Source organism: Theropithecus gelada, chromosome X (genome assembly GCF_003255815.1).
Source record: "Theropithecus gelada isolate Dixy chromosome X, Tgel_1.0, whole genome shotgun sequence".
Classification (NCBI taxonomy): domain Eukaryota; kingdom Metazoa; phylum Chordata; class Mammalia; order Primates; family Cercopithecidae; genus Theropithecus; species Theropithecus gelada.
In genome coordinates this window covers 82,481,249-82,507,186 of record NC_037689.1, presented here as the reverse complement: position 1 = coordinate 82,507,186, position 25,938 = coordinate 82,481,249, and the positions used below count along the sequence as shown (strand labels likewise).

General features: G+C 44.4%; 1 protein-coding gene across 1 annotated transcript; it reads left to right on the top strand.

Annotated features, from left to right (window-relative positions):
• The first annotated feature begins 1,844 nt into the window (after positions 1-1,844).
• Positions 1,845-25,874, top strand: GCNA (germ cell nuclear acidic peptidase). The gene is made up of 9 exons (XM_025371845.1): positions 1,845-1,860; positions 5,971-6,004; positions 9,196-9,284; positions 15,450-16,511; positions 17,531-17,597; positions 21,307-21,451; positions 23,017-23,155; positions 24,641-24,845; positions 25,151-25,874. Exons 1-9 carry the CDS (start codon positions 1,845-1,847, stop codon positions 25,269-25,271), a joined length of 1,878 nt encoding a protein of 625 aa, XP_025227630.1. The 3' UTR covers positions 25,272-25,874.
• The last annotated feature ends 64 nt before the right edge of the window (positions 25,875-25,938 follow it).

Here is a 25,938-nt window from a genome sequence, read left to right as displayed (position 1 = left end):
ATGTGTGTGATCAAAAATGCAAAAGGTGGCCAAGCCCAGTGGCTCATACCTGTAATCCTGTCACTTTGGGAGGCTAAGGTGGGCGGATGGCTTGAGTCCAGGAGTTTGAGACCAGCCTGGCCAACATGGTGAAACCCTGTCTCTCCAAAAAAAAAAAAAAAAAAAAATTAGCCAGGCACAATAGCATACACCTGTAAGCTACTTGGGGGGCTAAGGCGGGAGAATTGCTTGAGCCCGGCAGGTGGAGGTTGCAGTGAGTTGAGATCGCGCCGTTGCACTTCAGCCTGGGCGACAGGAGCAAAACCCTGTCTCAAAAAAAAGAAAAAAAGCAAAAGGTCAAATTGCAGCTCCATGACCCTCAGTCACTTGCCTTCAAATAGGGAGTACCCAGGGTGGATTGTTAGTCTCAGTTGTCCTGAGAGGTAAATGGGTTATGTGTTTTATTAGCCCCTTGTGAATTTGGTTGACAGGAGTCATGCCTTTAGCATTTGATGAGTTGATAAATCTGAGTTTCTGAAGCTACAGGTCCAAAAAGCAGATCTTGGGCTTCCGGTTGGAGATAGCCCTTGAGGCCAGACACCAAGCTGCCAGTCTCTAACCCATCTTAGCTCCAAATTGGGACTGCTACTTCCCTTGATGTGGGCATTGTATTTTCGTTAATGAAGATAAGATTGTTAGCTTTTTTGTTTTTTATTTTAGGCTGACTCTTTACCTCGAACCTTCACATAGATGGGCATATATGTGTAATTACATTTTTACACACAGAAAATTATTACTTAGTGAGATCTAGTAGGCGGAATTCTTTCACAACTTGAGGTTTTTTTAGGGGATGGAAAATAATAGAAGGGGTCTTTGGAATCACTCTTTGAGATTCATTCATACATTCATTCATTTAAAAAATACTTACTGAATCCTGACTTTGTATGGAGCAATGTGAAACAAATACACTCCCAAGTCCTTGCATAGCTTAGTGTCTGGGGTGGGGGTTAGAAACATGTAAACAGGTAGTAAAGTGTGATAAACGCTGCGATGGGGCAGAAGTACACGATGCCATAGGAGTACAGAAGTACAGAGGAGGGTAGACAGGATCTTGTTTACTTTCCACAATAGCCCTATGAAATAAATGTTGTTTTTTTTTAACTGAGGCCCAAGAACTTGGTATTATAAAAGTCTAGAAGTGATGGTGGCTTAGAGTAGGGTACTACTAGTGGAGTTGGAGAGATTTGGATGAATATGTAATATATTGTAGTTCATAAATTCGGAGATGTCTTTTCACATTTTCGCATTTCTGAAATTGGCATGTATCATACATTTGATGGCAGATTGTAGTTTGGTAGTGTTTTTTTTCTTTCATGGAGGAGGTATATATAATAATATCTTAGATTAGATGAAATATATTAGAGAAGTGGAGCCAACAGGTCTTGCAAATGGATTGGATATGGGAGGTAAGGGAAAGAAAGAAATCAAGGATGACTCCTAAGTTATTGGCATTACTGGGTAGATGGTGGTGCCATTGACTGAGATGGGTAGGGCTGTATTTTTTTTTTTTTTTTTCCTGAGACGGAGTTTCGCTCTTGTCGCCTAGTGATCTTGGCTCACTGCAACCTCCGCCTCCTGGGTTCAAGCGATTCTCCTGCCTCAGCCTCCCAAGTAGCTGGGATTACAGGCGCCTGCCACCACACCTGGCTAATTTTTGTATTTTTAGTAGAGATGGGGTTTCACCATGTTGGCCAGGCTGGTCTTGAACTCCTATTATCCTAGTGTCTTATGAGACAAGGTCATTAACACAGTGAAGGGGGTGGGGAAGGAGGGATTGGCACTTCAAAGGCAGAAGTTGTACCGAAATGCATAATGCAAGAGGTGGGGATCTGATTTTCATTGATAAGCCTAATTAGTACTCTCTGATGCCCACTGACTAGTCTTTTTTAGCCCAAGCAAGATTCTTTGTTTTGTCAATACTATTACAAGATAGCCTTGATGATATGCAGAAATATTGTGTTTTAAAAATTATCCTGTTAGGCTGAATTTAAAATAATCAGAAAAGCAAGTGGGTCACCTAGTGGATTGGCTATGTTTTAAATTTCTTGACAATGCCAAAGTTACTTAATTAGCATTCTGTTGATATTTTCAATTCCTGATTTCAAGGAAAAGAAGGCTGTCACACTTAACTGGTGTTCCTGAAAGTGGGGGTGCTTGTTAAAAATGCAGTTTGTTGGATTTTTTTTTTTTTTTAAACAGTCTTGCTCTGTCGCCCAGGCTGGAGTGCAGTAGCACAATCTCGGCTCACTGCAAACTCACTGCAACCTCTGCCTCCTGGGTTCAAGTGATTCTTGTTCCTCAGCCTCCCCAGTAGCTGGGATTACAGGTGTATGCCACCACGCCTGGCTATTAAAATTTTTGTCTTTTTAGTAGAGATGGGGTTTCGCCATGTTGGCCAGGCTGGTCTAGAGTTCCTGGGTTCAAGGGATCCACCCACCTTGGCATCCTAAATCACTGGGATTACAGGTGTGAGCCACTGCATCCAGCCAAAAATGCAGTTTCTGATTTCTGTTGTTCTAGAATAAGGCTCATGAATATTGTCTATTTGTTTTTTTGTCTTTGCTACTAGACTGTGAGATCCCTGGAAGTCATTCTTTTTTTTCTTTTTCGTAGCCCCAGTACCAAGTATATAGTAGATGCTTGATAAATGTCGAATTAGTGAATGAATGAACCACAGATATCCTCATCATATTATAACATATTTATTGAGTTGTAAAAATTACTAAGGGAATATAGGTCTGTGGTGGAAATGAACAGTACAGAAGCATATAAAGTAAAAATTGAAAGTCTGCCTTCACATGCATGCATCCTCCCATTCTTCTGAGGTAATATTTTTGAATAATTTGGCAGTGTTTCTTCTAGAGATTTTTCTGTAGTCATATAAAAGCATACATAATCTTTATGATTTATGGCCTTTTAAAGGAGGGATCTGGCCAGGTGCAGTGGCTCACACCTGTAATCCTAGCACTTTGGGAGGCCAAGGCGGGCAGATCACCTGAGGTCAGGAGTTCAAGACCAGCCTGGCCAACATGGTAAAACCCCATCTCTACTAAAAATACAAAAATGAGCCGGCTGTGGTGGCACACGCATGTAATCCCAGCTACTCCACAGGCTGAGGCAGGAGAATCACTTGAATTCAGGAGGTGGAGGTTGCAGTGAGCCGAGATTGCACCACTGCACTGCAGCCTGGGTGACAGAGCGAGACTCTGCCTCATAAATAAATAAAAAATAAAATAGATCTTTTTATCTTTTATAAGTTGTTTTTTTAAAGTTTTTTTTTTTTTCTTTGTCAGCCAGATGGAAGTGCAGTGATACCATCATAGCTCACTGCAGCCTCGAGCTCCTGGGCTCAAGGGATCCTCCTGAGTAGCTGGGAGGATCCCACATCCAGCTAATTTAAAAATATTTTTTGTAAAGACAGAGTCTCGCTATGGTGCCCACGCTAGTCTTGAACTCCTGCTTCCAAGTGATCCTCCGGCCTCGACCTCCCAAAGTGTTGGGATTATAGGCGTGAGCCACTGCTCCCAGCTCTTCTACAGTTTTTGAGGTGTGTTTTTTTTTTTTTTTTTTTTTTTATGTATCTTTAAAGCCTTCCAATGTTATTTCTTAGCCCTTTCATGATACAGTTCTGGTTCTTGTTCCTTCAATGCATATATTCTTTTTTTTAATGAGGTGTGATGGGAGTCTCGCTGTATTTCCCAGGCCAGAGTGCAGTGGCTATTCACAGGTGTGATCATGGTGCACTGAGGCCTCCAACTCCTGGGCTCATGCAGTCTTCTCCTACCCCATGCATAACTGGGACTACAGCGTACCTGGCCTGCATATATTTCCTTGGTTTTTTTTTTTTTTTTTTTTTTTTTTGTGAGACGGAGTCTCACTCTGTCGCCCAGGCTAGAGTGCAGTGGTGCAATCTTGGCTTACTGCAACCTCTGCCTCCAGGGTTCAAGTGATTCTTCTGCCTCAGCCTCCCAAGAACTTGGACTGCAGGCATGTGCTACCACACCCAGCTAAATTTTGTATTTTTTAGTAGAGACAGGATTTCACTACCTTGGCCCAGCTGGTCTCAAACTCCTGACCTCAGGTGATCGCCCGCCTCAGCCTCCCAAAGTGCTGGGATTACAGGCGTGAGCCACTGCACCCAGCCTCCTTTTTTCTTTTTCCCTGATTCTTAACATGTCAGCTAGCCTGCGTATATTTTCTTTTTTTTTGAGACAGGGTTTCACTCCCGTCACCCAGGTGGGACTGCAGTGGCGCTATCATGGCTCACTGCAGCCCCGACCTCTTGGGCTGAAGCAACTCTCCAGCCTCACTTTTTGATTTTTTTTTTTTTTGTGGAGACGGTTTCACCATGTTGCCCAGGCTGGTCTTGAACTCCTGGGCTCAAGTAATCCTCCTGCCTTAGCCTCCCAAAGTGCTGATTACAAGCGTGAGCCACTGCATTCAGCTACCTGCGTATATTTTGTAGTAATAGTAACATGAGCCTTGAAATACATTTTAGGGACTTGTTCCCCTGGTGGTGACTATCACTTGGAAAAGATACCAAACAAAATCTGCCTTCTTTTTGACCATGTATTTCTTCCTTAGTGCTTTCCTTGGACTACTTCACCTGTTGGTTACTATCTCACCTGGAATTTGATATTTTGCCATTAGCGATTTGGGTGGGGCTCTGTCATGTAACTTTCTGCCTCATGTTGATCCGTTGTTCCTTTTGCCTGACCTCTCAAAAAATAGATGTGTTTATAACACAAAAGTATATAAGAAGATGGATGAAGTCTGAATCAGCTGTTAGTTTATATAATATACAGTGCTGTTTACTGACAACTAACATCACATACTGACCTATACGTGGGAAACCATACACTCAGCAAAAGGTTTCTTTCCTGATTAAAAAAAAAACTTGAAGTCTACTACTAAGTAAGTCTAATGTACAGTGGTTGAGAAATGCATAGGGAGTTTAATCAAGGAGCTGAGCCATTTGTATTTTGAAAGATTGGGAAAGTATACAGGCAGCGCAGTATCAGCCTCTAGGCCAAATGAAAAGCCTTAAAGAAGTGGCTAAGTCTAACTTTTTTTCTTTTTTTTGATGGAGTCTTGCTCTGTGGCCCAGGCTGGAGTGCAGTGGCGTGGATCTCTGCTCTCGGCTTACTGCAATCTCTGCCTCCTGGGTACAAGTGATGCTCCTGCCTCAGCCTCCCGAGTAGGTGGGATTACAGGCACACGCCAACAGGCCTGGCTAATTTTTGTATTTTCAGTAGAGATGGGGTTTCGTCATGTTGGTCAGGCTGATCTTGAGCTCCTGACCTCAAGCAATGCAACTGCCTTGGCCTCCCAAAGTGCTGGGATTACAAGCGTGAGACACCGCACCCGGCCGAAGTCTAACTTTTAATATGTAGAATCTGGACTTCCTTATAGCTATTAGATCCCCCTCTTTTAGCATTTTGATATCCTCTGTGGACTGTGTGTCACAATAAGTAGTAACAAGATGACCTATGATGTAGCCAGGTGCCACATCGGAGGAGTGGCAGTGGGGTCACTGCGGTGTGACTCCTCTGGGCTGGAGTTTGGATCTGGCTGACAGTGGATGTCCAGCCGGCTGCTGTCTGGTGAGCTGAAGGGTTCTGAGCAGGAAGTGCTTGGCTTCACCTCAGGCAGTGCCGCATGGCTGTCTGGTAAGCGATGGCAGGAGGCAAAGTAGCCTGCCATGGAGCAGTGGAGAGTGAGTGCTGGGGCCCCTGGCAGATGAGGCGGAGNTTTTTTTTTTTTTTTTTGGCTCTGGGTTTCCTTACTTTTCTTTCCTTTCTATCCTTCATGGGAGATGTACATTTTAAGCAGCTCTAATTTATAGACTTTGCTTTTAGGGAGTTAAAGACATAGGCAACCAGATTTTATCATGCTTCAGATGTTTTCTAATGCCCTCTTTCTCTGATTTAGCTGTGACCAGAAGACCTCCGAAGAGACAGGCCATGTGAGTAGGAGAATTAATTAAACTTTTTCTTTTTTTTTTAAGTGGGGGAAAAACCCAATGCTCTGACTGAGGAAATTTAAGAGTAAACTTCACATTTCCTCTGTGGACAGTCTGTGGTTCTCAGCAGGATCATGATGGCTGTTTGACATCACAACCAGGTTCAAAACATGAGATTCCTTATCCCTGATCCATTATCTAACTGGTCAGTTTCTTCTTTGAGGTATCTCTGTGAACTATGCCTTAACATCCAGGCTCTACTAGTCTAAGCCCTTATCAGTGTTTACTCCTTTTTATTTTTAGATTAGTTAATTTTTGGTTTTGTTTTGTTTTGAGACTGAGTCTTGCTCGACTAGGTTCGAGTGCAGTGGTGCAATCTCGGCTCACTGCAGCCTCCACCTCCTGAGTTCTGGTGATTCTTCTCCTCAGCCTCCCAAGTAGCTGGGATTACAGGCACACGTCACCACACCCAGCTAATTTTTGTGTTTTTAGTAGAGATGGGGTTTCACCATGTTGTTCACGCTTGTCTTGAACTCCTGACCTCAAGCGATCTACCTGCCTTGGCCTCCCAAAGTGCTGGGATTACAGGTGTGAGCCACCGTGCCCAGCTTGTTTCTTCTTTTTAAGTGGCATCCTCACCTTGATCTCTTACTTCTGATGCAGTCTGTGTATCACTTGCAGCTGGATCTCCTGAGGCACTGCTTTGATCATATCAATCCCCAATTCAAATAGCTCATAATAGAAAAATCAAGCTCTTGACCCCAATATTTAATGCCTTCTGTGATCTGGCCATAACCTCTCTTTCAGCCTCATCTGCTACTGTTCCTATTAATGAATCCTCTGCTCTAGCCAGATCTTGATGGAGGGGTGTTTCCCAGGTGCCAAACTGTAGGGGGTGCTGAAAAAAATTGCTGGAGTAAATATGAAGTATGGTGCTACGTAACTGTTTTCCACATTGACTCCTTGAATTACTGTACAAATGCGAACTGGTCATTCTTGTTCTCCCCATCAAGCCAAATAGTGCTGTCAAGTGGGAAAATTTTTGTTCTGGCTATCTCTGATTTATCTCTGTTGAGTGTTTTTACAACATATAAGCCACCAACTCCTGACACCAATGTGTGAAATGTCATGTAAAGTCTGCAGTTGCAGGCCGGGCACGGTGGCTTATGCCTGTAATGCCAGCACTTTGGGAAGCCAAGGTGGGCGGATCGCTTGAGATCAGGAGTTCGAGACCAGCCTGGCCAACATGGTGAAACCCTGTCTTTACTAAAAATACAAAAATTAGCAGGGTGTGGTGGTGGCATGTGCCTCTCATTCCAGCTACTCAGGAGGCTGAGGCACGACAATCACTTGAACCTGGAGGGGGAGGTTGCAGGGAGCCATAATTGCGCCACTGTGCCCCAGCCTGGGTGAGAGTGAGACTGTCTCAATAAATAAATAAATAAATAAATAAATAAATAAATAAATAAATAAATAAAGTCAGCAGTTGCAATCAATTGAAATTCTAGAGCCAAATTATGCATTGTATGAAACTATTAATCATTGATGATCAGTTTTATTAATTGTATTTCTAAAGTCTCGTTTATTCAGGTATGATTTACATATGGCAAAATTCACCCTTTTTAGGTGTACAGTTTGATGGATTTTGACAAGCATATGCGGTAGTGTAACCATCACCACTGTCAAGATGCAGAGTATTTCCATTGCTGTTATTTATATGTTAAATGTTCTATCATGGTGCCTAAGAAGTATTCCAGTATATAATATTATACATAATGAAGTCGTTTTTGAAATTAAAATGTATCTGAGTTTTAAATAGAAAAAATAGTTTCTTCCAGCCTCTGCTAGATAGATGGTGAACAAATATTTAAAGAAAATCAGTTTTAAGGGGCCTGAAAGGAGTGCCCACAAGTCTTGGTCCAGTCCCAGGTGCCGTCTATATATGGGATACTATAGGAAGAGTAGATTTGGGAGGAAGGTGATGAGTTTGGTTTTGGGCATGCTAGAATCAAGGAGCCTGTAGGCAGGGCTGATATTCAAAGCTTTCTAACAACCAACAGAGCACAGGCAGGAATTAGTCAGGGTGGTTGCCTGCTGGTCAGGACAGACACCATCAATAAACAAATCGGTAAGGCCATACCTCTGCATACTGACTAGATATCAGCTCTGCCCACAGGGTATCCAGGTAGGAAGTTGGAACTGTGAAACTAGAAGTCAGAAGAGAAGTTGGGCTCAATATAATGGATTGGACTGGTATAATTAATAATTGATTGCATTGGCATGAGAGGGCTGGGGATAAGTCCTGGGATTGAGTCGAGGAAGGTGAGTGAGGAGGAGTGAATGGAAAGGTGAGATGAGAACCAAAAGACGACTTCGTCCCAGAAATCAAGAAAAGAGTTTTAAGGATGGAGTGGTCAATAGGATAGCAAAGGCACATCAACTTGGCAGTGTCAAAGTGGTAAACATGGTGGAAGCAGATGAACATGTGTGTCTGTAGCAGGTACAGACATGTCCTATAACAGTGTATTAAATATTTTCTTTCATTATGAAAGTATATTATACTTACTATACACTGTTTGGAGACAGGAAGGTGGCCAATTTCATCCTGCTGGAAATTCTGAGCCAAATACCAGGATCAGCTGAGGATGAGGACCCCAGGGGGTGCTTACCACTGGCACCCTGGGTGGTGCAGGTGCACTGCTGAGTTTGACACCTACCAGAGCAGTCCGTCAGTTCAAGAGGGTAGTGCTGGTGTGGGGCTGCAGAGAGTAGCACTGAACAGAAACTCCCTACTTTGAGGTGCCTCTCTCCATCTGTGGCCCTCTACCCTTCTCAGACAACTGGATCTCAAACTTGATAAAGAAAGATGAGAGTTCCCTGATCAATGTTTCCCCTGTGCCAAAACTATCTGAATACATAAAATAGGACAGAACTCATTTCACTCTCAGTATGTGACAGACTCCTCCTTTTTAGAAGGATGTGAGACAGGTGGAAAGATGTAGTAGGAAGATGGAAAAATATAGAAAATTAGGTAGAATGGAAGGATTGAGTGGTTCCAAAGGAGGGGAACAGAGTTACTGTGGGAAACAAAAAATTGACGAGTGGTCAAGATCAGAAAAGGTGAGAAATGCCATGAAAAAGAAGAGTGTTGTGTTCATACTTCTCTCTTGTTTTTCTCCTGTCTCATCCCTCAGCTCTGTGGTAGTGATTGACTCTGATTCTGATGGCGAATGTTGCACCTATGAGGAGAAGAAAGCTAAGTTATTGGAAATAAACAGCGACGGCAAGTATATATTACTTTGTTAGATAAGTAGCTGAAATCCAAAGCCTCATCACACATGGTAGTTGCAGGATCAGAGTCTGCAGACTTCCTATTCAGAATCCTTCAGTAGTGAATGCCACCGTTTCTTTCCTCATATGTGCTGGATGTGGATATGGCTGGGTTCCCTATAACCCTCTGGTCAATTTCCCAGCAGCAGCAACTGTTGTTGCTGCCTGAGACCTTGGGGGCCCCCTCAGTAGAGTTCTTACCTGCCTAGAGCTACATCAGTGAAGCGGGGTTGGGGTGGTGGGTCAAGAATTGAGGCTGGGAAGTATGGAGGCTGCTCTGTGACTCCCTCTTCCCCCCTCTATGTGTGGGAATGATGAGGAAGAGAAAAGGAGTAAGAGGCCTGGCTCATTCTTCCTTCCATCTTGAAGGGTGGTGGTTGTGGGCCAGCTGGCAGTGTCGTGTTGAGAAAATTCTTACTTTCTCCATTGAGCTGCTGGTCCTTGCTGTTTGCCAGTCCTTCTGTATTTTCTAGAGATTCTTGTGTTTCTTTAGAGCCTGTTTCCCATGGCAGATCCTTACCTGTTTGGATTCAGAAGCCCCTTTAACCTTCTGGGTGGCTTGGAGCTTAACTCAATTCAGAACTTACCTGCTCAATGGGGATGAAACACAGGAAGACTAGAAACTTTTTTTTTTTTTTTTTGTGTGTGTGTGTGTGTGTGACAGTCTCGCTGTGTCGCCCAGGCTCAAGTGCAGTGGCGCAATCTCGGCTCACTGCAAGCTCTGCCTCCCAGATTCACGCCATTCTCCTGCCTCAGCCTCCCGAGTAGCTGGGACTACAGGCGCCCGCCACCATGCCTGGCTAATTTTTTTGTATTTTTTAGTAGAGACGGGGTTTCACTGTGTTAGCCAGGATGGTCTTGATCTCCTGACCTTGTGATCCACCAGCCTCCGCCTCCCAAAGTGCTGGGATTACAGGCAAGACTAGAAACTTTTTAAGCATTAGGGACAGTATTTCATTGACCTTTGTTCTCTCAGTACAGATAACAGGGCATGATATGTGGGGCACTTAGTTAATGTTTGCTGAGCTGAACTCAACTGAAAATGGGAGATGCATAAAGCGCCAACTACTACTTTTTTTTTTTTTGGAGACAGAGTCTCAGTCTGTCCCCCAGGCTAGAGTGTAGTGGCGTGATCTCAGCTCTCTGCAACCTCTGCCTCCTGAGCTCAAGTGATTCTCCTGCCTCAGCCTCCTGAATAGCTGGGATTACAGGCGCCCGCCACCATGCCCAGCTAATTTTTTTATTCTTTTATTTTTTTATTTTTAGTAGAGATGGGGTTTCACCATGTTGGCCAGGCTGGTCTTAAACTCCTGGCCTCAAGCAATCTGCCTGCCTTGGCCTCCCAAAGTGCTAGGATACAGGTGTGAGCCACTGGGCCTGACCAGCACCAGCTACTTCTTAGATAGCTACCCCAGAGCTATTGTTGGCCAGAGTTTCTTAGCTAACCCAGGATATCAGAGCAGGGAAGGGAGAGGTCGTTTGAAACGCTGGTCTCCTATTGTTCTACCACTTATCCTTTTGGATTTCTTTCCCTGCTTCCTCTCTCTAGCTCTGGATGGCTGTGCCTGAGCAGGACGGCGGTCTGGGTATAGAGTAGAGGGTCTGACATGACAAGCCATTCAAATGTGAAAGGAACTCCAAGGAGGCAGCTTGAGGGCAGGCAGGAGTAACAGAGCCAGAAACCAGTTCACAACTAGAGGCCGCCAGGTGCTTGACTCCTTAAATCAGAAGAGACAGATTCTTTTAAGAGTGAACTTTTAGCCAGGGCTGCTCTTACCTTGCTGGCCTGTAGACTGTAACTGGGCATCCATCGCAGCAATGGAGGGATGAAGAATGCTCCTATAGGACTGGCTTTGTACGTTTCTTTACTGTTCTCTATGTGGCATTTCTTTCTGTTATAATGAATTTAGGCAATTCTACAGAAAACAAGGCCCAGTGAACTCTAAAACATACCTCCAACCTTTGTCACTGTATAGTCATTTTTAAATATGTTGTAAGCAGTGTGTCCCTACTTTTTCTAATTTTTCATTTCAACTGCAGGTGGCAAATCTTTTAAGTTTTCTAGGAAGGGGCCGGGCGCGGTGGCTCAAGCCTGTAATCCCAGCACTTTGGGAGGCCGAGGCGAGTGGATCACGAGGTCAGGAGATCGAGACTATCCTGGCTAACATGGTGAAACCCTGTCTCTACTAAAAATACAAAAAACTAGCCGGGCGTGGTGGCAGGCGCCTGTAGTCTCAGCTACTTGGGAGGCTGAGGTGGGAGAATGGCGTGAACCTGGGAGGCGGAGCTTGCAGTGAGCCGAGATCACGCCACTGCACTCCAGCCTGGGAGCACAGCGAGACTCCGTCTCAAAAAAAAAAAAAAAAAAAAAAAAGTTTTCTAGGAAGGAGGGAGGGCTTTTTACCATAGGAACATCCACTCCTTTTCTCTTCCCTTACTGCATATTTGAAGTTTTTTCACAATTAATTCAAGTAACAGATAAGATTCTCAAAATATATTGTCTCAAATCTTCAGTTTTAGGATAAAGAGTTTTTGCACCATAAGTATATCTTTCACATCTTGCCTATGCCATGGTTTAGATTTTTAGATTTTTTTTTTTTACATCCAGAATCATAGAAAGCTAGAACTGGAGCTCCAAACAGACTCCAAAGAGTGTGTGGCGTCAGACACACTGGCCTTCATTTCAGTGCAGGCTGTGATGTTCCAAATGTTCCTGAGGCCTCTCAGAGAGTGCTGACATCAGGACGTACTCCTGACTCATATCAGTGGTTCTGAGAGCTTTGCACTTATGAACTAATTTAAAGAATGAAATTTTGGTGACCAACACAGAGTTGTCAATTTTTAATTTGTCTAATGAAGGAAATTAAAAAAAAAAACTTCAGCTACCATTTACTATCTTTGTAATTTTGTAAAGAACACCAAAAGTTTAGCCAAGATGTAATCACAAAATAAAGGACAGTCCTTTAAATTATAGAAATTTAACTTGATGGGGGAAAAATACCACTTTATTATTCTAATTTGTCTTATTTTGCTGTGGACCAGTGAAAATATTCAAGTCTGTAGACCTGTGTTTAGGAAGCCCGGAGCAACTACTACATCTTGCTACTTAGAGGCTATGATTTGAAAATTGCCACATGAGTTTGGTTGCTATTTGATCTGTCACTGCTCTCAGTGAAATAAAAAATAGAGGGAAAAACAATCTAAAATAACTTTCTTTTTTAAAAACTAATTTTTTATTTTTGTGAGTAGTTAATAGATCTATATATTTATGGGGTACATGAGATGTTTTGATACAAGCATGCAATGTGTAATAATCACATCATAGAGATTGCAGTATCTGTCTCCTCAAGCATTTATCCTTTGTGTTACAAACAATCGGGTTATATTCTTTTAATTATTTTAAAATGCACAGTTAAGTTATTGACTTATAGTCATCCTGTTGCGCTATTAAATAGTAGATCTTATTCTTTCTATTTTTTTGCACCCATTAACCATCCCCGCCTTTCCACACCCCTCCACTCTCCTTCCCTGCCTCTGGTAACCATTCTTCTATTCTCTATCTCCATTAGTTCAATTGTTTTCATTTTTAGACCCCACATATAAATGAGAACATGCATGTGGTGGCTCACGCCTGTAATCTCAGCACTTTGGGAGTTCGAGGCAGGTGGATCACAAGGTCAAAAGATCAAGACCAGCCTGGCCAACATGGTGAAACCACATCTCTACTAAAAATACAAAAATTAGCTGGGTGTGGTGGTGTGCGCCTGTAGTCCCCGTTACTCGGGAGGCTAAGGCAGGAGAATTGCTGGAACCCGGGAGGCAGAGATTGCGGTGAGCCAAGATTGTGCCACTGTATTCCAGCCTGGTGGCAGAGCAAGACTCCGTCTCAAACAACAATAACAACAGCAATGAAAAAAACGTGAAGTTTGTCTTTCTGTGCCTGGCTTATTTCACTTTACATAATGACCTCCAGTTCCATCCATGTTGTTGCAAGTGACAGGATCTCATTCTTTTTTATGGTTGAGCAGTACTCCATTGCTCCATTGTGCATATATACCACATTTTCTTTATGCATTCATCTGTTTTTGTTTTTGTTTTTGTTTTTTTTGCGACGGAGTCTTGCTCTGCTGCCCAGGCTGGAGTGCAGGGGCGCAATCTCAGCTCACTGCAGCCTCTGCCTACTGAGTTCAAGCGACTCTGCTGCCTCAGCCTCCTGAGTAGCTGGGACTACAGGCACCCTCCACCATACCTGGCTAATTTTTGTATTTTTAGAAGAGATGGGGTTTCACCGTTTTGGCCAGGCTGGTCTCAAACTCCTGACCTCAAGTGATCCGTGTGCCCTGGCCTCCCAATGTGCTGGGATTACAGGCGCTAGCCACTGTGCCCGACCTCCATTCATCTGTTGATGGGCACATAGGTTGTTTCAAATCTTGGCTATTGTGAACAGTGCTACAACAAACACAGGAGTGCAGATATCTCTTTGATATACTGATTTTCTTTCTTTTGGGTACGTATGCAGCAGTGGGTTTGCTGAATTGTATGGTAGCTCTGTTTTTAGTTTTTTGAGGACCCACCAAACTCTTCTCCAGGGTGGTTGTACTAATTTACATTCCTACGAGCAGTGTACAAGGGTTCCCTTTTCTTCTCATTCTCACCAGTCTTTTGGCTAAAAGCCATTTTAACTGGGGTGAGATGATACCTCATTGTAGTTTTTTTTTTGTCTTTTGTTTTGTTTGAGACACTCTCACTCTCACCCAGGCTGGAGTACAGTGGTGTGATCTCAGCTCAGTATAACCCCCACCTCCCAGGTTCAAGCAATTCTCCTGCCTCAGCTTCCCAAGTAGCTGGGACTACAGGCACGCACCACCATACGTGGCTAATATTTGTATTTTTAGTAGGAATTGGGTTTCGCCATGTTGGCCAGGCTGGTCTCAAACTCCTGACCTCAGATAATCCATCCGCCTCGGCCTCCCAAACTGCTGGGGTTACAGGTGTGGGCCACCATGCCCGGTCATTCATTATAGTTTTTTGATTTGCAATTCTCTGATGATCAATGATGTTGAACACCTTTTCATATGCCTGTTTGCCATTTGTATGTCTTCTTTTGAGAAATGTCTGTTCAGATATTTTGTCCCATTTTTTCATTGGATTATTAGATTTTTTTTCCCTATAGAGTTGTTTGACCTCTGTATATACTTTAGTTATTAATCTCTTGTCAGATGGGTAGTTTGCAGATATTTTATCCTATTCTGTGGATTGTCTCTTCACTTTGTTTATTGTTTCCTTTGCTGTGCGGAAGCTTTTTAACTTAATGTGATCCCATTTGTCCATTTTTGCTTTGGTTGCCAGTGCTTGTGGGGTATTGCTCAAGAAATCTTTGCCCAGACTGATGTCCTGGAGATTTTCCCCAATGTTTTCTTGTAGTAGTTTCACAGTTTGAGGTCTTAGATTTATGTCTTTAATCCATTTTGATTTGGTTTTTGTATAGCAAGAGATAGGAGTCTAGATTCATTCTTTTGCATATGGATATCCAAGTTTCCCAGCACCATTTATTGAAGAGACTTCCTTTTTGCCAGTGTATGTTCTTGGCAACTTTTTCTAAAATGAGTTCACTGTAGGTGTGTGGATTTGTTTCTGGGTTCTCTATTCTATTCCATTGGCCTATGTTATCTGTTTTTATGCCAGTACCATGCTGATCTGGTTACTATAGCTCTGTAGTGTAATTTGAAGTCAGGTTATGTGATTCCTCCACTTTTGTCCTTTTTGCTCAGGATAACTTAGGCTATTTTGGGCATTTCATGGTTCCATATAAATTTTAGGATAATTTTTTTCTAGTTCTGTGAGGAATGTCATTGGTATTTTGATGGGGATTGTATTGAATCTGTATATTTCTTTAGGTAGTATGGGCATTTTAACAATATTGATTCTTCCAATCCATGAACATGGAATCTTTCCATTTGTTGGTGTCCCCTTTAAAATAATTGATTCTTAACTGCTGTTCAAAACGCCACAGTTCCTGTCTTGTTTAATTTGTGCGAAATAATTTGCTGAAATTCAGTGTAAAAAGGAGGTGGTGGAGGGAGTATATTCATATATGATTGTGTCTCTTGAATTTCAGATGAGAGTCCAGAGTGTTGTTATGTGAAGCCTGCCATCCAGGAACCTCCAATAGTTATTAGTGATGATGACAATGACGACAACAACAGTAATGATTTGGAAGTTCCCAACAAAAACAGCAACAATTCGGAAGTTCCCAACAAAAACAGCAACAATTCGGAAGCTCCCAACAACAACAGCAATGATTCGGAAGCTCCCGACGACAACAGCAATGATTCGGAAGCTCCCGATGACAACAGCAGTGATTCAGAAGCTCCCAATGACTACAGTAGTGATTCGGAAGTTCTCAATGACAACAGTAGTGATTCGGATGTTCCCGACGACAACAGTAATGATTCGGAAGCTCCCGAAGACAACAGTAATGATTCGGGAACCCCCGACGACAACAGTAATGATTCGGGAACTCCCGACGACAACAGTAATGATTCAGGAACTCCCGACGACAACAGTAATGATTCAGGAACTCCCGACGACAACAGTAATGATTCGGATGTTCCCGATGACAACAGTAATGATTCGGAAGTTCCCGACGACAACAGTAATGATTCGGAAGTTCCCGACAACAGTAATGATTCGGGAACTCCCGACGACAACAGTAATGATTCAGATGTTCCCGACGACAATAGTAATGATTTGGAAGTTCCCGACAACAATAGTAATGATTTGGAAGTTCCTGTGCCAGCAGAAGATTTGTGTAATGAAGGCCAGATTGCCTCAAATGAAGAAGAGCTGGGTGAGGCTGCTGTCTCCCAGCACGATTCATCTGATGATGCTGGTGAGCAGGATCTTGGTGAGAATCTCAGCGAACCACCAAATGATCCTGAGGCTAACCTTGAAGTTTCAGAGAGAAAGCTGCCAGCTGAGGAAGAGCCTGCACCTGTGGTGGAACAATCAGGGAAAAGGAAGTCAAAAACCAAAACTATTGTGGAGCCACTAAAACAACAGAAGGCAAAAACCAAAACTATTGTGGAACCGCTGAGGAAAAGGCAGGCAAAGACCAAAAATATAGTGGAGCCACTGAAGAAGAGGAAGGCAAAAACCAAAAATGTATCTGTGACACGTGGTAAGTCAGTCATGCCAAGTACGCCTGTCCCACTGAATGTGCCTTGCCTGCCGAATGTGCCTGTCTTATCCAGTCTGCCTGTCCTCCCTGTCAACCCTGTGCCATTTCAACAACTTCTTTGTGGCCCAAGGAGGCATCCATCCAGTGAAAGGATGGTTCTGGGAACAGGGGAGGAATGCCCACATCTTTCTCATGCTCCTGTATCTTGGTATCTGCTGTTCACTAGCCTGGAGTGCTGTCTCCCTGAACTTTCTGTTCTGAGGATGTCTTATTTTTCTTAGGACCCAGCCCAATGATCACTTCCTCTATGAAGTCGTGAGTCAGAGTGGCTCCTGTCTCCTGAGTTACCAAAGTTCTAGAGCCCATCTCTACGAAAGCACTAGTCATACTGTTAGAATATGTTCCTGAGTCGGTCCCCTTCCCTACCCCGCCCCGGTAGACTGTGAGCCTCTTCGTGGGAGGACTCTTCCTCATCTTTTACTCTCTCTCAGGGTTTGGCCTGGTGCTTGGCACGTGATAGAGGTTCAATAAATTTTTTGGATATATGAATGACACTGACTATTGATACATAAGCCTTTAGCTAGAGCAGCTGGCAGGATGGGTCCTAGGCCCAGGCAGAAAGATCTGCCTTGCCCTGCACACTGAGTGAAGGTGCTGCCTAGGATATGAGCCACTCATCGGAGCAGGTGTGTGAGCTGTACCGTACCACCCCTTCGACTGTGCACGCTTCAGTTGCCCACACCACCTAGCTTCCTAAGGGCACACTCCTGGACCTTCATAGTCCTTGGTGCCTGTGACAGAATCCTGCCCAGCTCATGCTGCTGGCAGCTCTGTAATTGACGTGGGTGAGATGGTTGAGAATGATGACAGCGGCAGTATGCCACTTCAGACAGTTTTGTTTAGAGATGTTGCACTGGGCTTGGCTGTGAGGGCTCCTTTTGGGTTTACCTTTCTGTTAGTCTCTTGATGGTACCAATTTTTGGGGTACAAGTAACCTATTATTTTTTCAGCTGGTAAAGGACGTAAGAAGCGTGGACCTTCAAAGAAGAAACACGGTGCGGCAAAAGTTAAAAAACGCAAAACTAGGTATGTACTACCCATGTTCCGTTGAACAGGAATTTATTGCACAGTTGTCACACTGGGCAGTCCACTGGGCACTTGGGTAGGGGTGGTCTATAAGGGGATGGAGTCTGGCTGGGATGGAATTGGGGGACAAGATTTCTGTCCTTCAGTAGGAGGGTCCAAGCAAGGGAGAATACCACCCACTGGCTCCCTTCCCACTTCTTTCCCCACTCTCTGAGGCTGGGCATGGGCTCTCCGCCAAGGTGCCTGCAGTTACCTGGGTAGAGAGGGCCTTTCTGCACCCACAGCAGCTCTGGCCTCTGAGATTGCCCATGTCCTTCAACTCAGATCAAAGAACTATGTGTAGCCAAGCAAGACACTTTTTTTCAGGCTTGATATAGCTTCGTGGCCACCAGTTTATGCTAAACCAAGGCAAAGGCACTGGAAATGGTGAGAAGGCAGAAGCAACACATTGATCTGTTGGAGTTGGAGGGAGACTGGTCAAGATTGTCTTCCAGGTTTTTCTAGTGCTTTGGCTGAACCCAGTTACTGTTACTACTATGTATATCCTTATGAATTTTTCAGCTTAAATGTTAGGATGAAATGGATTGCTTATCATTCCTTTATTTTTATTAAGCTATATATAGTTGATACTGAAAACAACAACTGATCCTGTAGACCAAAGACATGTTAATACTTAAGGCAAAAAATTAATGTGTTTTCTTATTTAGATTCCAGGAATTTCTTAGTTTTTCCCTTAAAAATTTGATATAGTAAGCACAATTTTCTTTTTTTTCTTTTTTCTTTTTTTTTTTTTTGTGAGACAGAGTCTCGCTCTGTCGCCCAGGCTGGAGTGCAGTGGCGCGATCTCGGCTCACTGCAAGCTCCGCGTCCTGGGTTCACGCCATTCTCCTGCCTCAGCCTCCTGAGTAGCTGGGACTACAGGCGCCCGCCACCACGCCCAGCTAATTTGCATAATTTTCTTTGTTTTTACTTTCATTGAAGAGTAATGTATACTCACATCTGAATTGTCTTACAAGACAAGGAATGTATTTGAAGGACTATATGTTATTTTTTAACGAATATTTGGGGACAATAAGTATATCTTAAGGGAGGGGAAAAAGACTCATTATGTCGGCCAGGCGCGGTGGCTCAGGCCTGTAATCCCAGCACTTTGGGAGGCCGAGGCGGGCGGATCACAAGGTCAGGAGATCGAGACCATGGTGAAACCCCGTCTCTACTAAAAATACAAAAAATTAGCCGGGCGCAGTGGCAGGTGCCTGTAGTCCCAGCTACTTGGGAGGCTGAGGCAGGAGAATGGCAGGAACCCGGGAGGCGGAGCTTGCAGTGAGCCGAGATCGCGCCACTGCACTCCAGCCAGGGGGACAGAGCAAGACTCCGTCTCAAAAAAAAAAAAAAAAAAGACTGATTATGTCAGGCATAGGGGCACCAGCTTACCCTGGACCTGAACAGAAGGGCTGTCTGTTTCTGCACTGGCTGAGGTAGCCGGTAGCAGCTTGCCAAGTGCTCCTTTAGCTGGATCCCCTTTCAGGAAGGTTTCTGCTCCAGACTCCTAACTACGTATTTAAGCTACTTTGCCTCCAGGGACATGTGTCTTGGGTAGCTCCCAGGTTGCTTTGCTAGAGCGTGACAAAAGAAGGGAAAAGCTGTCCCTTGGTGTCATTGTCAGTCTGCATTATCCAAAGGAGGCTAGCCTATTTGGACTCTTAATTGTTGTTTAGCACTTCCTGTGTCGTCTGGAGGCTTCCTGTTATGCTTAGCATTGTTCCTGTGTAGGCTGCTTGCTGGTCATAGTGTCTGATTTTCCCAGTTTGGGGTCTTGTCGGTTCCTGTGATGTGAAGGTGCTCAGTCTGCAGTAAAGAGCCACAGGCCTTGAGGTGAAAGTATGCTAAGCCACAAGGCTGGCGTTCTGTGAGCACAAACACACAGGGGTCTGGGCTCTGCCAAAGTCTGCAGAGGGTTCAGGTTTGCATCTGCCACCTTACATACTGATGTAAGTTTGCTTTCAGACCTAAGTAACTGGAGGCAGAAATATTTCAGTCTCCCATTTCAGGCTTGGGATGAAGACCCTTCCGTAACCTCTGTCTTGTCTGGTACTTCCCCTCTCTGCAGCCCAACTTCCTCACGTAGGGTTTAGTTTGTGACTTAAGGGTTAATAACTGTTCTGGCAAAATCTCAGTCTTAGGAGTTCTGTTAAGTCAGAAACTTGCTGCGTTTGCTCCCCTTTTATCTTTCCAGCTCTTTGGGCTCATCTCTGGACTTAGTGGACTGTTCCAGCTAAGATAAAAATGCTTCTGTTTAAATGGTAGTTATTACAGTATGAGTCCTTTATGTGCTCAGCATTATTCTTTGTGCCATTTGAATTAGGCCTTGAAAGATGGGGCAGCGATAGTGGTTTAATCAAAAGACCATGAGATTTGGATCAGGAGATTCACTGTCTCTGTGACCTTTGGGCAAGTCACTTGACCTCTGAGCACAGTGGAGATCATAAAAATAGTAATAGCTTCTTTGAAGGGCGGTTGTGAGGATTAAATATGACAATGCAAAAGGAAGTTCTTTGCGAATGATAAAGTGCTGCGCAGATGGTTATTCTCAGTAGTGGTGGAGATGTAGTCATTGTAAGCCGTGGGAAAATAGATTGTGCCGAGGCACAAATGTGGGAAATTGCGATTTGTGTCCAGGAAACATTTAAGTTGCCCACTTTGGCTAGAGTGGCAGTGGTAGCTGGGAATAGAGTTTTGGACAGGGTTGACCCTGGCCATGAATGTCAGGCCAGGCAGTGAAAAACCAGAGGGGGACAGTAATTGGAGCATGGCCTGCGAAAATGAATCTGGAGGAGTGTGTGTGATTGGATGAGAAGAGAAAGAGCCTGGAGGTAAGGAACACTGGAATGTTCTCATATCCAGGCATAAAGGGTAGGACAAGAACTTGAACTAGAGTAGGAACCAGGGAGATGGAAAGGAGGGGCTGAAGAGAAAGCATGAAGAAGATAGTCTGTCTCTGTGCCCAATAAAGAGAGAAAAGGAATTTTATTTTATTTTTTGAGATGGAGTCTCGCTCTGTTGCCCAGGCTGGAGTGCAGTGGTGCGATCTCGGCTTACTGCAAGCTCTGCCTCCTGGGTTCATGCCATTCTCTTGCCTCAGCCTCCTGAGTAGCTGCGACTACAGGCACCTGCCACCACGCCCGACCAATTTTTGCATTTTTAGTAGAGACGGGGTTTCACTGTGTTAGCCAGGATGGTCTCGATATCATGACCTCGTGATCCACCGCCTCGGCCTCCCAAAGTGGTGGGATTACAGGCGTGAGCCACCGCGCCCAGCCGAGAAAAGGAATTTAAAAATGTCTTTGAGGTTTTTCAGCCAATTGTAACACAAGTTTGATAATTGAACACATGTTTAGCTGGAGATACATTCGTGTTAGTCAGTTGGAAGTTTGCACTGGGCAGTTGTAAATTCAGAACTAGGTCTCAGGAGAGCTCCAGAGTGCAGATACAGATGTGGGGATAAGTCTCTTTGAGGTTGAAACCATGGGCTTTATACCTCTGAGGGTTGCAAAGAGTGAAGAGAAAAGGCTGCAAATGAAGGCTTGGGAAATGCCCTCATCTAAGGAGCTGGATGGAAGAGGGAGCGACAGGTCTTGACAAGACGCTTACATGTGCATTCCTTCTCTCTCTTTAGCTACATAAACCTCAGCTGAATTTATCTTTACAGGACTCGTAAGTGCAAAGTCCCTGGATGTTTCTTGCATGGCCTTGAAAAATCAAAGAAATACTCTGGAAAAAATTTAAAGCGAAATAGGGATGAATTGGTTCGGAGAATCTATGATCTGTTTAACAGATCCGTCTGTGATAAAAAGGTAGGATCAATGAATGAGCACTGATTGAGCACCTACTATACACCAGTACTCTTGGTGCTGTGAGGTGCACTAACCATATATACTTCCCGCCCTTGAGCAGAGGCAGTTGAGGTTGGGAGATGAGCCCTGGCACAGGTGAAAGCAATAGAGAATGTGTATGAGTTATAATGTATAGGACAGATGGCTATTACCACAGGAGATCAGCAGAGGGAGAAATCACTGAGAGCCTCAACAGCCAGGAAGTAAGATTACCTGGAGGAAGTGAGACTCTGCTTCTTAAAGGATGGTAAGTGGCGAGAACAACAGGATGGGGGAGAGGGAGAGTTGAGGCTCGACAATCAGGAAGAGAGGATTCTTGTGGAAGGATAATGGAAAAAGAGCTGTGTGACCTTGAACAAGTTACTTGACCTCAGTTTCCGTCAGTTTCTTCATCTGTAAAATGGGGACAACACGGTACATATTACCTTATAGGATTATTGTTACCCTTCCATAAGTTAATACACATACAGTGCCTAGAACAGGGTCTAGGACATAGTAAGCTCTTATTTTTTGATAGTGTAGGACTGGATACTGGAGGGCCTTGGGAATCAGGTTGGAGGAGGTTAAATTTACGTGAGTAGGCAGCACTGCACAGGGATGGGGTGCATCAGGGAGTGAATGAAATTAACCTGCTGAAAGAAATTAACCTGACAGTAACCTGTGGGTATGGACTGGATTGGATAAAATCTGGAGGCAGAGAGACCTATTGGTCATTAGGTTTTTCAGACTTTATCATCTCTGGTGACAACACTTTATGGAGGGAAGTTCTTACATATTCCTAAAGGTTCCCCAGCCTTTGGTGCCCTTCCGGATGACAGTGATGTCACATCAGATGGGTGGAACCTGAAGTGTTCTGAGTTGCATTTTCAGTTCAGCCTCGCCCACCTCAGCAGGGTTGTCCTTCTCTCCTTGGCTGCACCAAGGACAAGAGAGCCCAAGTCCTGCACTCACATGTTCTATCAGTCTCCCTTGTGTCCTGATTGCCTGTTTATTGTCTTTACCCAGACTTCAATGCGGCTTTTATTCTCCTCAGAATGTTTTGATTTGTATTCTCTTTGAATAAATTTCTTCTCAAACTTGCTGTGAGCCAAGAACCTGGGGGAGAAAGTTCCTTTTCCTTTTTATTAGAGGGTAAAAAACTCTGGAGTTAATATTTTCTGGTCTGCTTAAAACTGCTTTCTGGGCCCAGCGTGGTGGCTCACGCCTGTAATCCCAGCACTTTGGGAGACCAAGGCAGGCGGATCACCTGAGGTCAGGAGTTCGAGACCAGCCTGATCAACATGGTGCAACCCTGTCTCTACTAAATACGAAAAATTAGCTGGGTGTGGTGGTGCACGCCTGTAATCCCAGCTACTTGGGAGACTGAGGCAGGAGAATCACTTGAACCTGGGAGGCAGAGGTTGCAGTGGGCTTAGTTTGCGCCATTGCACTGCAGGCTGGGCAACAAGAGCTAAAACTCCATCTCAAAAAAACAACAACAAAACAAAACTGCTTTCTGATTCCTTCCATTTGCTTTTCATTCTCAGCTGCCAGAGAAACTACGGATAAGCTGGAGTAACAAGATGTTGAAAACTGCTGGCTCATGCAGCACTGGTGAGATATGGCACCCAAAGAGGCAGCGCTTTGCCGAGATCCAGATTGGCTTGAAAGTCTGCGACTCTGCAGGTGATGGCAGGAGTGTGGGAGATTCACTACTATGCTCTTTCCTTCTGACACTGTGCCTATGAAATCACTCCTAGCTGGTAGCCTGTGTCACAGCTCGAACTGTCATTCTTGGGTGGGCAGGCATGCTGTGTGTTGCTTAGAGGACATAGTTATTGGATGTCTCACCATCCCTGTGAATCAAACCCATCGATCTTTATACCAGGCCTGCCTTTCTCTCTGCATTTCCCCCTTGCCAGCAATAGCATCTTCATTCTCTCAGGAGCTGAGGTTCAAGGTCCCCTATGTCTAGCCAGTCACCAAATCTTCCTTCACAGTAGCTCACCATTCCTTCTCTATCTGTGCCTCCATCCAAGGACAGGCCCTCATCCCTGCTCCATTTCGTCTCCCATATGTAACTACATTGCTTTCCTGCTGAGAAACCAGGGCTTTTCAAGGCCTAGAGCCTGGCTTTTGAGGCCATTGTAATGTGCTCCTGTTTGGCTTGGCCAATCTTGTCTCTCAGTATTCTACCACTAGCCCACGCCCCAGACAGGCTGTCTTCACACTGGCCTTCAAAACATACCACAGGCTGGGTGCGGTGGCACACACCTGTAGTCCCAGCTATTTGGAAGGCTGAGGTGAGAGGCTCGCTTGAGCCCAGGAGTTCGAGGCTGTAGTACACTATGATCACACCTGTGAATAGCAGTTTCACTCCAGCCTGGGCAACATAGCAAGACTCAGTCTCCAAAATGTTTTTAAAAATGTGCCATATACTCATGTTTTGCCATACCCAGAATGGCCTTTCTAAATTCAATCAATTAGTAAGAACCCCTGAGATCCCAATTTCACCATGGAGCTTCTAACCAAATCCCACGGCCATAGCGATTGCTCCCCACCCTGTCCACCTCTGTTCCTGGAGGGCAGAAACTAGATCTTGTCTGGATATTTTTCTAGAAGTGCCTCACAAAAAAATGAGCATGTTGGAGCTGCTCTGAAAAGACCTGCTCACCGAAGGCTCTTTGCCGTAAACAATATCGGGTTGAAGTAGGTTCACTATTCACTTTGAGAATCCTGGGAAGGTAACACTCATACTTACCTGCATGTGCTTCTGTAAGATAACCTTGTGTCTGGTGGGGCTGAAAGTCGAGGGGTTGTTGGGTAGCAGATAAGAAGAGGATTGGGGCCGGGTGTGGTGGCACACGTCTGTAATCCCAGCACTTTGGGAGGCTGAGGTGGGTGGATCACCTGAAGTCAGGAGTTCGGGACCAGCCTGGCCAACATGGCGAAACCCCGTCTCTACTAAAAAAAAAGACCAAAAAATCAGCCGGGCATGGTGGTGCACGCCTGTAATCCCAGCTACTTGAAACCGGGAGATGGAGGTTGCAGTGAGCCGAGATCACGCCATTACACGCCAGCCTGGGCGACAAAGCAAGACTGTCTCAAAAAAGAAAAAAAAAAAAAGTATTGGTTTTAGTGTTCACAATTTCTTTTCATTCTTCTTTCAAGACCGAATCCGGGATACTTTGATCCATGAAATATGCCATGCTGCCTCCTGGCTGATTGATGGTATCCGTGATTCTCATGGTGACACATGGAAGTATTATGCCAGGAAATCCAACAGGATCCACCCGGAGCTGCCCAAGGTCACCCGTTGCCATAACTATAAGATTAACTACAAGGTCCATTATGAATGTACTGGGTGCAAAACCAGGTAAGACTCTTCTCCTCAGACTTTTCCCAGTTACGTTTTGCTGGGGCCTCCAAGTGGCTCTTGAGTGATTTCATAAGTAGATGGCTGTCTGAATTGAGGAGGAGAACCTCTCTCCTCCTTTCCATGTTCTCTTTCTCCTTTCTCTTCAGTAATTTGAGCCGGTCTGACCACTGCTGCCACTTGGTGCCTGGGTCTCTGACAACCCAGAGAAAATTATTGCTTTGGGCCCAAGGCCAACATCTCAGAGCCGATGCTGAGGTGCAGTGACTGATTCTTTTGTTGTGTGTTGTTCCTTTCCTTCCCAGGATTGGCCGCTACACCAAATCGCTGGACACCAGCCGCTTCTTCTGTGGCAAATGCAAGGGGTCTCTGGTCATGGTGCCGTTAACTCAGAAACATGGGACCCGTATTGTGCCCCACGTATGACCATTTGCTGTGTATGTGCAGAAGTATTATAGAAAAATTAAGCAGGAGATGGCTAGGATTAGCCACGGGGATATAATGAAAACACTTGGCAGGAATTACAAGGCAGTGAAGAATTCTTAAAGTTATCTGAGAGTATATTCATGTGAGCTATATCCTTTACTGGTAAGAAGTTTTAGAAAAGTTTGTTTTTGTGAAGTTAGGAATATTAGAATTTAGGTACTGTTAAGTAAGTAGTATTAGAATTTAAGATTCATGTTATTAATGATGATTGACCTTAACCAGGGACTCTGTTGCTAACTATTCTGTGCCCTTGACAGGGTATTTCTGAAGCCCTTGGGATCTACCTTGGGTCTTACTTGAGTTCCATATTTTTCACATGTAGGACAAAATGCAAAAGAAAAGTGAGTTTTCAAGAGTGGCAGGTTGAGAGAAAGAGGAGAACGCTGGAAAGAGGACAAGTTTTAGAGGCAACACTTAAATACCAGGGCTACTGTGACATCTATGTAGACAGGAAAGACAAACGTGTTTCATAAAATTCGTTGCTGATGGTATTGATTGAAACTATCTGAGCCATGTAATCAAAAAATAAAGTTTTCTGCATCTCACTTGTTAGCAAAGTCTGTTCATTGACTCCCTGCACCTAGAGCAGAACAGACCCTCCGGTCTT

What these genes read in the sequence shown, in the direction of transcription:
- GCNA (XM_025371845.1), top strand. An exon ending in CCTCCGAAGAGACAGGCCAT is followed by an intron (nt 6,005 to 9,195) that starts GTGAGTAGGAGA and finishes CTCATCCCTCAG; the next exon opens with CTCTGTGGTAGTGATTGACT. An exon ending in ATTGGAAATAAACAGCGACG is followed by an intron (nt 9,285 to 15,449) that starts GCAAGTATATAT and finishes CTTGAATTTCAG; the next exon opens with ATGAGAGTCCAGAGTGTTGT.